Genomic DNA, 17,294 nt, shown 5'->3' with positions numbered 1-17,294 from the left:
AAGTGGAGAGAGGAGCAACTCCTGCCTAAACAAGATTGAGGGCAGGAGGGCCACGAGACCACCGAGCAGTGAAGAAGGGAGCTGTAGCAGATGCACTCGAGGTATTGTCCACGTTCGAGGTGCTGCCACTTCAGTCCTATCCAATGGCACCAGCAATGAGGTTGGTCACTAATAACACTTGACAGCATCTTGCCACTATAAGCCAACGTCACTCTAGTGGGTCCAATGGACTCGTGATAGCTCATGGCTGCTAGGAATGGCTTATTAGGTGTATTTACTTTTCAGGGGTGCAAGTTTTCAAGTGTTTGCAAGTGTTGATTGCTGTTGCTGCAGTACCTTGGGAAGGTGGGCTGAAGGGATGGGTTGGGCAAATACTTTGGGTTGGGCTCCCCATGGGGAGCAGGATTCCTGCTTTGCAAAGACCGGAGATACTGGCTCTGTTTGCTTCTTGGGGAGGAATTTGATGCATTTCAAGATTGGTGACTGTCTTTTTGCTTTTGAGTGCTGCGGTGTTAAGAGTGAAGAGCGTGTGGGTGAGTGTAAATCAGCTCAGTGCAGAGAAAGTTGCCTGTTTACACCAGGGGGTTTAGGCTTCCAGATATTTAATTTATGGGAACTGTATTTCAGCTTGTTGAAACATTTCAGTCTTGAAAACCTCTTGTGGATAATGAGACTATGGGGAGGTGCTGCTTCCAGAGAGCCTCAGACTGGGGAGCAAGGGTGGACAGGGGGGACTTGCTTTAGCAGTGCAACTAATGAGCAAGTAGGTAGCCAGCATTTGCAAGAAAATGCTGAGAGAGGGCGAATGAAACAAAATGAGAGGGAGGTTTTGTTGCCTTCTTTGAAACCAAGAACAAGCAAATCTCACCTACATTTAAAATGTCCTGCCTGATCATGGGGTGAGGGACCATGGATGGTCGAGAGTGAGGGAGGTAGTAGCTGGTTCAGCTTTGAGGACCAGGAGACTGCCTGGAGAAGGCTTGTCCCCCACAGCCAGCTCTGTAATGGCCCTGCAAATGTGGTAAGAGCCTTGGGCAACTCTCCCAAAGCTGTCCCAGAGGCAGCATGACCCACACCCTGTGCCCTGATTTAGAGAGCTGATGGTGTCGAGGAGAGCTAGGCGGGTGCTGGAGGGTGCCCACCTCGTCTCCAGGCCAGGCTGGTGCCCTCAGCTGGGATGTCCTGTACCCCATTGCCAGCTATGAGATAGCTGCAGGCAGAGATAATGGAGGGACCTTTGCAGCCATACTGGAGCTGCAGTCTTGGGGGCTGGTAGACAGTCAGGACCACCTTATGTGTGTCCCAAGTGTTCTCCTCTTTCTTTTAGCATCCAGCTAGAGCCTCTCATGATTTCTGTTCTGACAAGCCCCAGGGTAAGCCCTCCTGAGCTTGCCAGGGTGGCAAGGCCATTAGCTGTAGCCTTTGCCTGCTAGCCCAGCTCACTGCCCTCTCCTCTCCTACAGCAGAACCCCCTCCATAGGAGTGCTCGGGAAACATCTTTAGCATACTTGTGATTTCCCTGGTGCTGCTGCGGGTGGGGAAAGTGAGGCAGGGACTGACACTGCCTTGGGTCTGCAGTGTGCAGTTAGCTGCTGTGATAGGGGATAGCCCCCACCTACCAGCTCATGCCCCAAGACAGCTGCTGCCACTGCAGCTTTCCTAACTTATGTAGGTGACCTGGCATTAGGCTCTGCTTGTCACGCAAGCAGCTTAACTCCTTTTCTGCTTGTGCGCACAGGAGAGCCTGCCAAGAGAACTCAGCTGTCTCCTCCCTGCACTTCCCCCTCTCAAGATCTGGAAAGTCAATGTGCAGCGTAACACATGCTCCCTGTCTGCCGACCAGCCGCCCAGGCTGTAGGTCTCTGCAGCTCAGAGTATCCCTGGGCTGCAGCACAGGGTGGGGAAGGAGGCAGCAGGTGGCTGGACGGAGTGAGGAGAGGGGCAACAGTGCCCTTGCCTGCAGCCAGTTCTGCCCGAGGGGTGGGTGCAGGTGCTGCACCCGTCCTGCACAGACCAGCGTCCTTAATGACCTGCGCTAGGAAGAAAGAGCAACTCCTCTCTATGGTAGCTCCTCTTTGGAGGAATGTTCCTGTCTAGGATCACAGAATCACCGAATGTTAGGGGTTGGAAGGGACCTCTGGAGACCATTGAATCCAACCCTCCTGCCAGAGCAGGACCACATATTGCAGAGAAAGTGATGTGAAAGAGGACTGGGGGACAAGGTATGTGACACTCATCCATTTGTCCATTTGTCATCACACTGGCTGTCACTTATGGGTAAATGGACAACTGGTAAAAAGATGTAGGAACATCTGGGAGGGATGCTTCCACCACAGAGCTATGGGAAGGTCCTCGCTGATGAACCATGGAGCCAGAGCTCCTGCATTAGCCACAATCCTGCCTGGCTCCTGTCCCCAACTCACACCTTCTCCACCCTGTTAATTATTACAAAGGAGGCGATGAAGGCCAGCGCGCACCAAAGTCCAGCGTGACAGAGAAAATCAGCAGTTCACTTGCAGCCATGAGCCTGGTGACCCCAGCCGCCACGGACCTGCCTGCGCTGCCGGGAGACACAACAGTGGCCTTTGGGGTGGCAGACATCATCGTTGTGGTTTTTTACTTCGCCTTTGTCCTCACTGTCGGGATATGGGTGAGTCCCTGAGGTGACTGGGTTTTAGCCTGCCTGAGGTGGCGAGCCTTTGATCCTCCCAGAACCCCTCCTGGGTACAAAGGTGTTTGTATGCAAAGGGTATCTTCTGTGCACATTGTTATCCCAGGGCCTGTTGAGCAAGTCTGGGGGTGACAGCGATCTTCCTGTGAACACTCACCCCTACATGGGGACAACCAAGGGGTCATTCGCTTGAGCTTATTCTGGGGATGATGAAAAGCAGTCCTACACCAGGGTGTGGGCAGGCAGAGAGTGAAAGAAAAGCCAGGGTTAGTGTGGAGAAAGCTGAAATGGAACTTTAAAAAGCTTTGGAAAGATTGTTACTAATTATTTGTTAATGTTGCTTTGTGAAGGTCTCTTTTGTAGAGACCTGGTTCTGGTTAGCTGAAGTGTTTTTTCTCTCCCACTTGGTACGTTCAAGGAGAAGTCATTAAATAGGTGCAAGCAGCCTCTTTCCAAAGCCTGGCTATCAGAAACCTGCACCAGAGAGGCAAAAGCAATGGGTGAGGCCTGGCATACCTAACAGATACACACACAAATCTTTGGAGCCGACACTGAGACCAGACATTCAGGCTTCTCCTGGCTTGGTGGCAGTGCTGCTCACTGAGTGCTGCCATGTGCACAGGCATTTTGCAGCAAAACCATTTTATTATAGTGCCGGCCTGCAAGTTCCTGGTTGCTGCAAACAGCAAACACAGTCAACCTCAGTCACATCAGAGGGCCTTGCTGGCCTAGGGACATCCTATTGCTGTTGAAATCCTGGTACATCTCATGCAGTTCCAAGATGGGGCTGTGTGATGTGGCCATACACGTGTGGGGCTGCTGGAAACCCTGAATCCACAGCAATGGGAAGAAGCAAGGCAGCAGGAGCTGCAGCAGAGCATTGCTCGCCGTCCTAGAGTGCACCTGCGTGTCATACCCAAATGCAGTCTTTGATGGCATCCCATGGGATACAAGATTGTCCTTGGATTCTCACCACTGTGTCATGTTCTTCTTTATTTGGCTCTGAAGGCATTTGCTAGGGGTGCTGGAGAGTGAGGAGGGAAATGTCTCCTCTTAATGCATACCATCAGCAGCAGGCGAGCAGCCTTTCAAGAGCAGGTAAACCCCTAGATGCCTTAACATTAGATGCCATTTGCAGAGGCCCTGCTTCATCCTGTGTCAAAGCCACGTGCTACCTGTCAGTGCTGCTCTGAGTAGGGCTCTCAATAAAGCCAGCTGGCTGCAGTGACACCCAAGGGAGCAGGACTAGGATGGTGCGAGACGTTGATGACGGGATGTTTCACGGCTACTGGGATGGGCATTGAGTCTGACTTGAGGGTGGGTGAATGGAAGAAAACACTTTTCTTTTTCCTGTGCTTCCAGTCATCAATGCGAGCAAGCCGGGGGACCGTTGGAGGCTATTTCCTAGCTGGACGATCCATGACTTGGTGGCCTGTGAGTAAAATGCATCCTTCTCTTTCTCATGGTTTGAAAGCAATTCCAAACGTAAGGAGGGCAGGTCTAGTGAGGGGACCCAGTCCGTACGTGTTTTGACTGTAGTCTTGAGATCAAGAGGATCCACCAGGAATCATCCCATGGAGCTGCTGGGCAAAAAGGGTAGTAGTTAGCATCCTCAGGGTTTTTTGAAGTCTCAGTTTCTCTGCTAAAGTCAGCAATTAAAATGTTCACACTGATGGAAGTGTGAACTGACTGCCTAGCTGGGTTTGAAACTCCTTGGCCCCAAGTCACCAAAGATACCATTGTACCCAAGCCAAGAGAGCATTAGGTAATCTAGGAATGTGCTATCCAGTAAAAAAGCATTTAGAGACTGAAGAAAAAATAATCCCAAAGCCCAGGACTCTCTGAGCCCTTGCTATTTAAAGTAATGTTGAGATTATTGACCAACGATATAAAGGATATAAACTTCAAACCACCAAAGTATAAATCTTCACTATGAAGAAAAAAGTAAATCTATTGAAGGAGCCTTTTCTTGAGAGTGAAAGGTACATATAAAGATAATTTAAAGTTTGAAAGGAATAAAAACACCACAGGAATAAAGATCCTTCTCAGCCAATGCCAGACTCTAGCACCATATATCTCTCCAGTGAGTCGTGGGTAACGGAATGCACTTCTCAGCCAAAACACTGTGATATTTTCCTTTTTTTTTCCTTTGGATGTACATTTCCCATAAATTCACTAGGCTAGATTTTCAACCTCTTCCATCAGAGACACATACACCTCTATAAAATTTGTTATTTCTTAAATGTTCTTTATATTTATGTCTTGGCCAGTGACATCTAATGGAAAAGTTAAACTTGATGATTTTCTCTAACTAGGAGAGGAAAAATGAAAAGATACTAAAATTGAACATTTTTCCCCATTTTTTTCTTTTTACTTAAAAAAATATCAACAAAACACACAAACAAAAAATATTTCTCATTGCTTTTGGCTCCAACCACAGGTGGCCACAGAGTCTGTTTGGTACAGGTTGGCTCTTGGCTCTTCTGACTCTTCTGACTCTTGGCTCAAAGCAACCTCTGATGCTGTTCACTTTTCGGCTTTGTTTGTCAGATTGCTGATTTCACCTCTGCAGCACTCCTGCAGGCTCAGCTACTTGTGACTTTCACCTTGAATAGATGACTGGCTTACATGCATTTTATTTATTTTTATTTTACAAGGGTGACAGATTTCTTCTGCCTGTTAGGTAGCCTCAACTAAACCCTGATATTACATTGCTGCTTCTGTGCAATGTATCTTCTGTATTTCTGTATCTGATACAGATACCAGAAAAACTGCTTACATTTATGGAGAGCATCAGTCCCCACTGAAGTTGCAAATTCATGTTGCAGCAGCCAGCTGTCTAATCAGACAGACAAGAAGGCAGAGCTGTTGGCAGGAATCAGTGTGGCTGTTGATCCCATATTAATGTTTTACCTTGCTCAGAAGTGAGAAGCAGATCAAATTCCATCATTCCTCATTTCACATGTAGCAGTACTAAAGAGATAAAAGCTCTTTATAGGTCACATGGCTAAAAGCGAACTTTCTTTAGAGACAAAAGGGCTAGACTTGTCCTTCTGGGCAGCTTCTCGTTTGTCCCTGAGCGAGATTGGATGTTGACATGCAGCAAGGAGATGAGATTTTGTGCCAAATAAAAGTAGTAATGAAGTCAGATTGTCTTTGCCCTGTTTAAGCACCTTGGAGCTTGCATTTTTCCAGTTAAGGTGTCAATAAGCCATGGTAGGGGCAGCGCACCGTGCCCACAACCTATGGTTAAAGTTAACCTGAAGTGTGAGCATTTTCCAGCCTACTGCAGAGCTGAATATCTTTGAACCTGTGTGCAGACATTAAACAAAAAAGGACTAATATCCTAATATCGTCCCTGCTGTGGTTCAGGAATCTCCTCCCCTAGGAGGAGCTCCAGGAGAGCACTCCTGTCACCATGGCTGTGTAAATGACCACATGCATATTCAGTGAAAGACTTAAAAGAGGCTGGGCTGTCAGCAAGACATGGAGAGGTAAAGCAAGGGTCAGCAAGGTCGGAGAAGGCACGTTGCTGGCTGAGTAGCAAGGGAATGGAGAAATCCATCATATTTCACAGACACTGAGGTATCTGTGGCTGTCACAAGGCATCCCTCACCCTACTGTACTCTCCATAACAGGTGTGCATCTCAGGAGAACCACTGACAAAGTGAACCCCATTTCTGAGATGAAGCTTTGCATTGAAGTGGGGGCAGGGGAAGGGAGCAGACACACTCACTTTAAGATGTAGAAATGTAGTTTTCTTTAAAAGAAGAAGGGAAACCCAACTCTCCTTTAGCACCCAGCTACCTACTTAAAGAAGATGAGGCCCTGGGGAAAGAGAGTGCCTGGGGAAAATGCTTGGGCTGATACAGAAGTTTCTCAAGGTGACTTTTTGGGTTTTGTGTCTGTGCCATGTGTTTCAGATTGGAGCATCCCTGATGTCAAGTAACGTGGGCAGTGGCTTATTCATCGGCCTGGCAGGCACTGGAGCAGCTGGGGGACTTGCTGTTGGGGGCTTTGAATGGAATGTAAGAGTCAGTTAAGTTGTCAGTGCTTACAAAGGGACTGGCGGTTTGTTTCCAAAATCAGATGCTAACAGTATCAGCAACTACAAGTTCTCAAGCCTCAGGAGAGAAGCCTCCAGACATTCAGAAAGCCTTAAAAACGTAAGATCTTTATTTTAGTTTAAGTGGAATCCACTAAAATCATTAGCATTTTGACCTTCTCAGAAGCACATGGCCATATTTTTAAGCTTTAGTCTGCACTCATGAAGATTAAAATAAAAGATAATGAATTCTGAAAAGGTACTTGAATAATCACAGGATTCTGGGTACAGGGAGTTTGAAAAACAAGCAGCATGTGCTCCTAAATTCAGTGTAAAGCCATGAGAATTGGTAACACTGCCTTCACCTGTCAGCTGCCAAAATGTGACATCTCTGGGGTGAACATCTGGGTGTGAAGGCAGGTCTCATTCTGCCCTGTTGAAGTGGCCTGGAAAATTGCCACTGACACCACACAGAGCATGAAAACCAGGCCCTTTGTGTGTGATGCTAATGAAATTTCTCAGCTGCAGTGATGAGGAGTGAGATTAGTGCCAGCTTCACAATAAACATCACTCACCTAACTCTAAATCTCGTCTGTATCAGCAGAGACTGCTAATAGTGCCGGATACTTGCCAAGCACAGGCAGGGCCCACCAAAAGCTCTTTCCTGGGTTATATATTCACTGGACTGTTTTCTATTTTTTTTATAAACCATTAAGATCACCTTTATGCCCTTGGGGAAGAATCCAGAGCCAGTGTTCATCCTGGTGCATGTAGAACATACCAATATCACTGTACTTTAAGTAAATCTATTCATTTTAGAAGCCCATGAAGACAAGATTGTGTGTCAGGGCAAATCTAACTTGAGATTCCTTTCAGATTGGAAAGGGACCTTAGATATGTCATTATTCTCTCCCTTTGTCATGGGACATCACTCAGCTGCAGGGATCAGCCGAGCATCTTTTACCTAACACAGTCTCTGCCACTGTGGGAGCCATGGCTGTTCTCCTCGATCGCTCACAATCTCTGCTCATAGGGATCAGTTTCATTTCTAATAACTTAAATAACCAATCAAGGTAAAATCTGGACTAATGTAAGGTAGTTGGATGAAAAGTAATGGCCTGAGACAGCCAGGAGGTGAGGTTTGATAATTCAATGGCTTTTATTTACGTTCAAGATCTCCTGTTTGTTTTTTTACTGGGTTTCAGAGAAATACATCATGGGAGATGCCTTTGCACCTTTCAAAAGATCCTTCACCTGTGGCAAAGAAACTGAACTGCCCCTTTATCTACCAGTGACAGAATCACATCTGCGTCAGTCTACAAGGAGAACGTCCCGGCAGAGTCTTGCTGTTGCTTATTTTTATGCTCCACAGGGACAGTCTGCTGCCTCAGCCTCATCACTTGCTAATCAAGCAACAAACAGATGCTCCCATCCTTCTCTGAATCACTTAACTCTTCACTGCCACAGCATCAGTGGTTTCAAAGGCCACCAAATACACCACCATCTTTTAGAGATCTGGAGCAGCCTAATAAATCAGTCTTGCCCAAAAGACTAGGAAGTGGACCAGGATGTGCTACCCATGACAGAGAGACACAGGGCTTAGGAGGATAACTTCAAAAGCTTCTCATTGTATTGTAGTAATTCCTCCATTTGTTATCTCATATTCTGAGCAGGGAGAAAAAGTCAGACTGCTTCCCAAATACACTGCATGGCACCGTACCTTTCTGCTTTCTTAGGATGTCCACTGAAAGAACAGAGGAGAAGGATGTTCCCATGTGTTGAATCATGTGCCTTTATTTTCTCTGTCTCCCTAACAGGCTACCTGGGCACTTCTGGCTCTCGGTTGGATCTTTGTGCCTGTTTACATTGCAGCAGGAGTGGTCACCATGCCTGAATACCTGCAGAAGAGATTTGGAGGGCAGAGGATACAAATCTACATGTCCGTACTCTCCCTCATTCTCTACATATTCACCAAGATATCCGTATGTATCAAAATGAACACAACCCTTGTGTATGGGACGGGGTAGGTCATCCTGCTACAATGCAGGGTGCTCAGAAATAACTCAGATGTCCTTGAAAGGACCAGCTCAGCTGCCAGAGACAGTAGCAGTGTGTTAGTGTGCTCAAGTAAATACCTGCCTCTGCACTGATCATGGAGACCTATCCTAAGAGAGAGAGCCTTCATTAAACAGCAATGCACAGTGAGAGCTTTACAGGGATATGGCAGCTAATTACTAAACAGTATATGTACCATAAGGTGTCTGCCTGCTTTTCCTCTTCTATCGCATCAAACCTTAGGCGATACAGACAGGGGAACTGCAATATTACTCCATCTGAGGATCTGGCTGGCTGCATCTTGTAGATGTGAAATTCTCTTGAATGATCATAAATCTACGGTTGTTGTTGTAGCTGAGTTTTCAACATTAGGTGTATTATGGTTATTCCTCTCTCTTTTTAAAGTCACTTGTTTTGTATGAAAAGAGTATGGTGGAAGGGAGGTAAGTTCTGGCTTAAGACAAAACTCACCATCTTTACTGGATTTCTTGTAGCATTGTACTCTATTGGTAGCCAAAAAGCAATGTAAGCTACTGGATATTTCCCTTCATATAAATGCCATTAATAAAGAAGCAGAATTTAGTCTCAGAGATTTCCTAAGGACTAACTGTGCCTTTGGAGGGAGAGGACTGTATTTCAGAGTCTATTACAGGAGCTAAAAGTGTCATTTTTTCTCCCGTGGCCAGTACAGGTCAGTTTTCAATAGACCTTACTGAAGTATTTAGTTGTCAAATTGCGTTGGAAGATATTGACTGGAGATGAGGCACCCATGCAGTTTCTGCAGCTGACTTCAGGGTCCTTGTCCCAGGCTTATTATGTCTCAAGTCCTTGGAGAAATATTTAAGAGGAGTTCCAGGCTGGGAGTATGGCATATATTTCCTCCTCTAATGGCCAGCTCTTGGTCATGTCAACCATTGCTGTCAACACTGCCTCCAGGAGCTTTGCTGTGTGGGACTGAAGCATTGACCAGGATGAGGTCTTGCAAAGACATATTTGAAGGCTTTTTACCCATGAGGGATAAGTGGAAGATCTCTCCTTCACCAGCACCACAATGTGCCCACCAACACAGTCAACTTCTCTGGTGAAAACAGACCAGTCTTTGACAATGACCTTCAGCAGAGCAATATTTGCCAACACCTTTCAGAGCACGACCCTGGCCTCAGTCATTGCTGTTTCATCTCAGTGGTTTATCCTCTGTGCGGCTAATTCACGCGTGGCTGACGGATGTGGCTGGTGAAGTTATTGGCCATGACAGGTGCTTTCTATTAGGCGGTGCTATTGTTTGTAGAGAGCTCATTTAGCGGCTGGCTGGACAGCAGGCAGTTGGTTACAAGAAGAATTTTTCTCCCTGTGCTTTTTGCCCAAAGATAGGTTAGCAACTAGGGCATTGCAGAGTCTTGCTTGCAAAGAAAGGCAGAGATCTTGATAAATGGTGTTGTCAAAGGACTGATCCTGCATGGCTACAGAGCTGTTTGTGTTTCCTGCTGGGAAGTCAAAAACCAGAAGACAGGGAGGTTTCTGTCGTGTACTGGCAGTTTGTTCTGTCTCAGGGCTGCAGAGATCAGGAGTTGTGCTGGGTGCTTGATTTAAGGTGCATATTTCAAGCACAGCAAATAGAAATCTTGTCCCATCCTTTCTGTCTCCCTCAGCAAACACCTTTACCTGTATCTCACCTCATACCAGATTTGCAGGTGTCCTTCAAATTGATTTCCCAACATACACATCTCCCATATCACCTTCTGCATTTGAATGATGTTATCTGTACAATTCCAGGTTTCACCCCGTTTCTGGTTTCACTTTCTCTGCCAGTAGGTCCAAACAAAACAAAACCAGTGGGGGTTTCTGTATTTCTAGTTTTTTTTAGGAATAACCTGTTTTTCTGGAGTCATTCTAGTATGAATAGAAAAGCAAACTGTTGACCTTTACAGATAAATAAATCATGCCATAAGACATCAGTGGTTCTTTAGGGATCTTTCAAGCAGCAATGTTTCCTGGCCACTAGGCCATCAAGATGTAGCCTTGGGAAGAACCTGGGCTCTGCTATTTTGCCCCCTTTTCCTCCCGTGTCTGCCTGTGAGTACATGGGTTTCTGCGCCCCATGAATGTTTTCACAGTCAGCAAAAGGAGTGATCATTTCCACCGATGTGCCAGGGAGGATTACGTGCTGTGAAGGCTGCCTGTTTTTGTTTTTATGACTTTGTACTCCCTTGGCATAGGACCTTGATTTTTATCCTCCTGCTGCCCCAGCTCCCAGATGCTGAGAGCTCTAACCTGGAGAAAGGATTCTCCTTACACCAAGAATGAGGAGGTTCACAGCCAGCAGCCCCAAGCTCTCTCCTCCTCTTCCACTTCACCTTCATGGTGTCTTCTCTCATCAATGCTTTCAGCTGCAGAGGGCTGCAGGCTGCTTTGTTAGGTTTCATTTTTATGAAGCACTATTAACGCCAGACTGCCCTTCATTTTTTTTGTTCCAGACGGACATTTTTTCCGGAGCATTGTTCATCCAAATCTCTTTGGGCTGGAACCTCTACTTGTCCACTGTGGTCTTGCTAGCAGTGACTGCTGTCTACACCATAGCTGGTAAATAGCTGATTTTAAAAGAAACATTATAAAATGGAGCCTAGAATATAAGTTTCCCCTTTCCTCCATAAGGGAAGGTATTCAGGTCCTGGTCTGAGATTCCCCTGGTTGCTGGCAGTACCTGCCCTGTCACTCCCAGTTGCTGGAGACCCCTGACATTCCCCTGTCCCCTCCCAGCCCAAGGGAAACTGGCATGGAGGGAACATCGCTGTTTTCTAGAGAGTTTTCGAACACTACAGAAGGCTCCCAGCTACCTCTATGCAGATACTTACCACTTGCCCATATTTGCTCTTTTTTTCTCTGTTTGCAACATTAGCATCCTTAGATATCTAAATGCTGAACTGCGTCCAAGTCCTCATGAATTTAGACAAGCCCTTCCGACCGTTCCTCAGGGAAGTCCTTGTGACAGCTGTAGGCTCCTAGGGACAAGCTCAGTGCCAGCTTCTCCCAGCAGGTCTGTCCTGAAATCAAAGGGCTGGGGGCCACCTTTTTCCAGGTGAGGTACCTGCTTCACTGTACATGGTGATGCATTCTGCCTGTTGTCTCTGGTTCTTCTGACAGGTGGATTAACAGCTGTGATATACACAGATGCGCTGCAGACCCTGATCATGGTGCTGGGAGCTTTGGTCCTCATGTTCATAGGTAAGGGGAACCTGCAGTGGCATCATATGCTAGTTTAATGGTCCCAAGGTCTTTAGACCTTGCCAGGGTACCTCACTCTTTCACTTATGGTGCAGAAATGAGTTTCAACCACTCACAGAAGTGGTGCCAGCATGGCTTTCATTTGCCAAGTTGTCAGACTTGCTTCATCCTTTGCAGTAACTCTATGGAGGTGAGATTTGGATAACTTCACCTCAACATTTTGAGTTTACTTGGAGTTTCCAAAGAGCTTGCAACACTGCAATTCCAGACCCTAATTCAGCTCTCACTATCCTTATGTAAATTCAGAGTAATTCTCCTGTTGACTTTAGGAGTTTCTGTGGATTCATCTGGGTGTAACTGAGCATTATAAAAAAAAAAAAAGAAAATCGACAAGGAACTGACCGTCATTAGTCTTGGCTTTAATCCTTCTTGGCAAACAGAAATACAGATATATCTTGTCTTATGTCATACCATCCTGCTCCAGCTCTTGGAGGACGTGTGAGCAAAAACTAGATGCTGAGGACGTTGTGGGGGTTTGGATCATGAAGATTTTACTGCATTGATCCTATTCCAGGGTGCACTGTTAAAACTACAAGGACTCTGGGCAAAATCCAACTGACTCCTGTAAAAGCCTTGACTGCCAAAGTGAAAGTGGATTGAAAAGAAAGGAGATGAGAGGGAGATAGGAGAAAAGTAATTATGAGACTCAGATAAGGAAATAACTTTGCAGGGAGCACCAGACCTTAAATGACTGGCATTTTCTTTCTAGGATTTGAAAAAGTTGGCTGGTATGAAGGACTTCAGGAGAAATACAGCACAGCAATACCAAAGATCATAGTCCCAAACACGACCTGTCACCTCCCACGTGCAGATGCCTTTCATTTGTTCAGGGATCCAGTCACAGGAGACATCCCTTGGCCTGGCCTTATATTTGGCCTCTCTGTGCTGGCTCTGTGGTGCTGGTGCACTGACCAGGTAAAGAAAATCTTTCCCTTTCCAGGCAAACCACTACACTGTTATTTCCAGTCCACTCCTCAGTCTGTGGATCTCTGAGCTTCTTGAGCACTTCTTACTGCAGAGAGAGTGGGCTATTTTCTTCTGTCTTTATCCCACTGTGGGCTGATGAGTACCCAGTTAGTGTGACAAGGATATGAAAACGTGGATACGGAGCTGGCTCTGCAGTGACCTTATGTAGACCTCCAGACAAGCCATTCGTATTCCCTGAGGTTTCTTATTACTTTCCAAGCTAGAAACAAGGAAAACTGTTTGTTTCTCAAGACATGGTGCTCTTGTGTTTTCAGATGGGATAATTATGAAAACCCACCACTGAACCTTTACCAAAACACCTACAATCTGCTTAATTCCTTGTCTCTTGCTGCCGTACAGCTGCTGTCTCCAGTCCTCAAGGTGGCTTCGTTTCAGTCAAGGGCGAAATGGTTCCTGTAAAGGAAATTTCCGTGCTGCCCTCTCCTATAGCCTGTGTGCTGAGCTCTGAGCAGTGGCAGCAGGCTGCAGTCAAACGAGATGGGAAAGTTGCCATTGGCATGCAAAACACCCTGGGTCCGGCTGGATGAAAGTCATCCATGAGAATGAGACAGAGGGAGGATGGATCCTGCTCTCTCTGTAGTGCTTCTGTTTTACTCTTTTCTCCCTTTCTGTACTGATTGCAGGTAATAGTCCAGAGGTCTCTCTCTGCCAAGAACCTCTCCCATGCCAAAGGTGGATCAGTGCTGGGAGGTTATCTGAAAATCTTCCCTATGTTTTTCATTGTTATGCCAGGAATGATCAGCAGAGCTCTTTACCCAGGTAAGCCTTCCCACGGTTCTTGACACAGGGCTTCCTACCTGCCATGATCACTAATCCCGCACTGGTCCACCAGCACTTACACACCTGTGGTCCTGCAGGCATACTTGTGTAGGTTCCTGTTGTACAATGGTGTTTCCATGCTCTTCCTCCACCTCCAGTGCTCCCATAGTGGCAAAAGTCACTTGGAGTATCCATATGGATGGTATTTTGCCATTGGGGGTGTATAGCTCCATGCCGTGGACACTGCAGGCATCTGTCTACCTGGGGGACATCAGTGAGATGAAATACGTAGAGCACCGAGGTTGTAATTCAGGTCCTATGGATTACTTTTGTTAAGGTATTTGGTGAGAGCTTTAGCAATCTATGGCACAGATTCATCCAATTTCTGGTGGATTATGCAAAACAGTCCTTCTTTGTGAAAGAGCAAGCATTCCTGTCCTGTTGTCTCCCAAGGAGCTCTCACTGTGGGTTTCTTCAGATCATGCCGCTTCCTGGGAAGAATACCCTGGTGAGGAAGAAGATGACTCCTGAAGAAAAGTGCCTTTCTCCCAGATTTTCTCAAATAGGAGTAAGTCAGCCTGTAACATCCTTGGTGACCCAGCTGACAGGTTCATGGAGGCAGTCCAGTTCCCACAAATGACAAATTATCAAGAATTACAATTATTCAATATTCAGGAGAATTTTAAGCGTACCCTGGACAGAACTGCAAAATATCACCTTGAAGTTTCACCTTTATTTTACAATGTAAAATGTTCTTCAGCTCCACTCATTCTAGCTTTGTTCCAGTTGCATCTCTTAATTTATATGAAACTGCACAGCGCATCAGAATTTACTCCTGTGAATTAAAGAACCTATGGCACAACAGGGTTCATGCTGACTTGTTATTTTCCTGTCTTCTACAGATGAAGTGGGCTGTGTGGACCCGGACATCTGTAAAAGGGTCTGTGGAGCTGCAGTGGGTTGTTCCAACATTGCTTACCCCAAACTCGTCATAGAACTCATGCCTGATGGTGAGAAACCTTTGCACTTGTGGAGGTGGGCTTGAACCATGCTCTGCACAAGGGGATCAGACTGCTCTTATCCATCCTAAAGATAAGGAAATCTTACTGCAGTTACCAGACATCGGGATGAAAAACAGTGCTGAGAAGCCAAAGGTTTAGTCCTGATTTTTCTTCCCCAGGGCTCCGGGGTTTGATGATCGCTGTGATGATGGCAGCCTTGATGAGTTCCCTCACCTCTATTTTCAACAGCAGCAGCACTCTCTTCGTTATAGACATCTGGCAGCGGATCCGCAAAAAGGCGTCAGAGCAGGAGCTGATGATTGTGGGCAGGTCCTTACATTTCTTTATGTCTCATTGCTCTCATCATCTGTTTTGAGTGCAGCGTTTACATTCTTCAGTCTGGACTCACTGAGAAAAATCTGGTGCCTAAAATACAGAGCAGGAACGTATTCTGGAAAAGAGCATGACATTTTCCAGCTTTGTCTCAGATAGACTGGTCACAGAGAAACACTAAATGTACCACTGAGCTCTCTCTTCTCTAAATTTAACATAAATACTGCCTTAAATGTAACTTTTTACAAAAGCCTAAGATGTTCTGTAGTCACTCTCATGGGAGGTCTTAAAGAACATGTTATTTTTTGCATCAGACAGGAGTGTTACATTGCAATTACTCCTTTTTCAGGGAAAGGCACAGAGAGCTGGGCTTCCCAGCTCTCTACCTCTGTAGGAAGTTATAGTGCCCTTTGCAAGCAAGCTTTGGTACTACATTATACAGGGGCACATAAGGTTCTTCTCCTAATAGCAGAATTTAAGCTGCATTCTGCATGTTTGTGGTGCTTTTTCTCTCCAGTCATGGGCATTAAGTTCTAAACTTTGTTGCGGGGTGTTTGAAGGCTGCAGGCAGTCTCATACCCCACCACTGTAATGAGAAGCTTCTTGTGAATGAAGCTCCTTGTAATAAACTTCTTGTTCAGCAGTATGGAGAAACCTCTATAACGTACAGATTGCGTGAAGATGAAGGAGGGTTATGGTATGTGCCTAAGACCCCAGAAGCAATTTTAATAAGCAGCAAGTGAGTTGGAGTTTGGCAAGGCGTGTTATCTGCTAGAAAAGGTTGCAGAAAGATTGCTTCCAGGAGCTTCCAGTTCCCTCTCTCTGTTGCAAGAGCTAGTCCTTGGAAGAACACACCACCCTGTAGGACACTCTGGGTTGAAGGGCTCGCACTGATCCAGCTCACGGTGGGAGCCACCTTGTCCCTGCAGATGTTGAATGCCACATGTTGAGTGGCAAGTTTTAGTTCAGCTCACTCAGAAATCTGCAAAGTTGGCTTTGGGAATTGGTTGAATTGACTTCCTATAAGAGAACAAATTTCTTTTTTCTTGTGTACATAGGGGAAGGCTCTTCTTAAGAGTGATCTGTGGATTTTTTTCCTTAGGAATTTTTCCTTGGGAAATTAGTATTTCCTTAGGAAATACTGAGAGCAATTGGAAGTATGTTTTGCTGTAAAACTTCATTTTTGGGGGACTCCACCACCTGCAGAGCTAATAGAATTTTATCTTCATCTTTCAGAGTCTTCATCCTCATCCTTGTAGTCATCAGTATTCTCTGGATCCCAATCATTCAGTCAGCCAACAGCGGCAAGCTCTTCGACTACATTCAGTCCATAACCAGCTACCTAGCTCCACCGATCACAGCTCTTTTCATCTTGGCAATCTTCTGCAAGAGGATTAATGAGCCTGTAAGTGGAGTGTCAACAACTAATTGATATACATATTTAATTTGATAAAATACATAAATATCTCTCCCCTCAGTACCTAGCCTTTGAGACTCTTTAAATTCAAAGCCGGTCCAGCTAAAGTGCAACAATTAGAGAGCCTTTTCTTGGCACACATTAGTGGATCTTAGCCCAGTCCCTAGTGTTATGTGTGTTTGCTTCCAGGAAGCCACTGCAAGTGGTGCTTCTTGGCAGTCTCATCTGAAAGCACAAAAGGCAAAGTTGTTCTGCACTTTAGGGATGATGTGTCAAAGTCTAGTTGGAGGCATGTTTTTAGGGGGAGACTTTACACAATCCGTGCTCTGTCTGTTCCATGTTCAAGGGCAGAAAGAAAAAAATTAAGGACTTTTACATGAAAACATCCTCTTTTGATGCATGACAGTGTATGTTTCCATGAGGCATAAAAGTTCTAAGAAAAATGAAAAGGAAAAGGAAAAGGAAAAGGGGAAAAGAAAAAAAGGAAAAGGAAAAGGAAAAGGAAAAGGAAAAGGAAAAGGAAAAGGAAAAGGAAAAGGAAAAGGAAAAGGAAAAGGAAAGTTCATCCAAAGGTAACATGCAGTGACCTTTTCTTTATGCTTGTCTTTTCTCAGGGTGCTTTCTGGGGCCTCATGGCTGGGCTAGCTGTTGGTCTTGTTCGGATGATCATCGAGTTTATTTATAGCACACCATCTTGTGGTGAGGAGGACAGCAGGCCAGCTGTGCTAAAGGACTTGCACTATC

General features: G+C 45.8%; 1 protein-coding gene across 1 annotated transcript; it reads left to right on the top strand.

Moving 5' to 3' along the window:
• Positions 1 to 2,596: 2,596 nt before the first annotated feature.
• Positions 2,597 to 17,290, top strand: SLC5A9 (solute carrier family 5 (sodium/sugar cotransporter), member 9; the record flags this gene model as incomplete). Its single annotated transcript, XM_009876012.1, has 12 exons — positions 2,597 to 2,650; positions 4,034 to 4,105; positions 6,595 to 6,699; positions 8,534 to 8,698; positions 11,246 to 11,351; positions 11,913 to 11,993; positions 12,763 to 12,968; positions 13,664 to 13,799; positions 14,702 to 14,809; positions 14,980 to 15,130; positions 16,370 to 16,538; positions 17,165 to 17,290. Coding segments are annotated over exons 2-12 (1,419 nt in total), but the record flags the coding sequence as incomplete, so codon positions are not given.
• Between the last annotated feature and the right edge of the window lie 4 nt (positions 17,291 to 17,294).

This window comes from Apaloderma vittatum, unplaced genomic scaffold (genome assembly GCF_000703405.1).
Source record: "Apaloderma vittatum isolate BGI_N311 unplaced genomic scaffold, ASM70340v1 scaffold20350, whole genome shotgun sequence".
Lineage (NCBI taxonomy): Eukaryota > Metazoa > Chordata > Aves > Trogoniformes > Trogonidae > Apaloderma > Apaloderma vittatum.
This window is presented reverse-complemented; position numbering and strand designations above follow the sequence as displayed.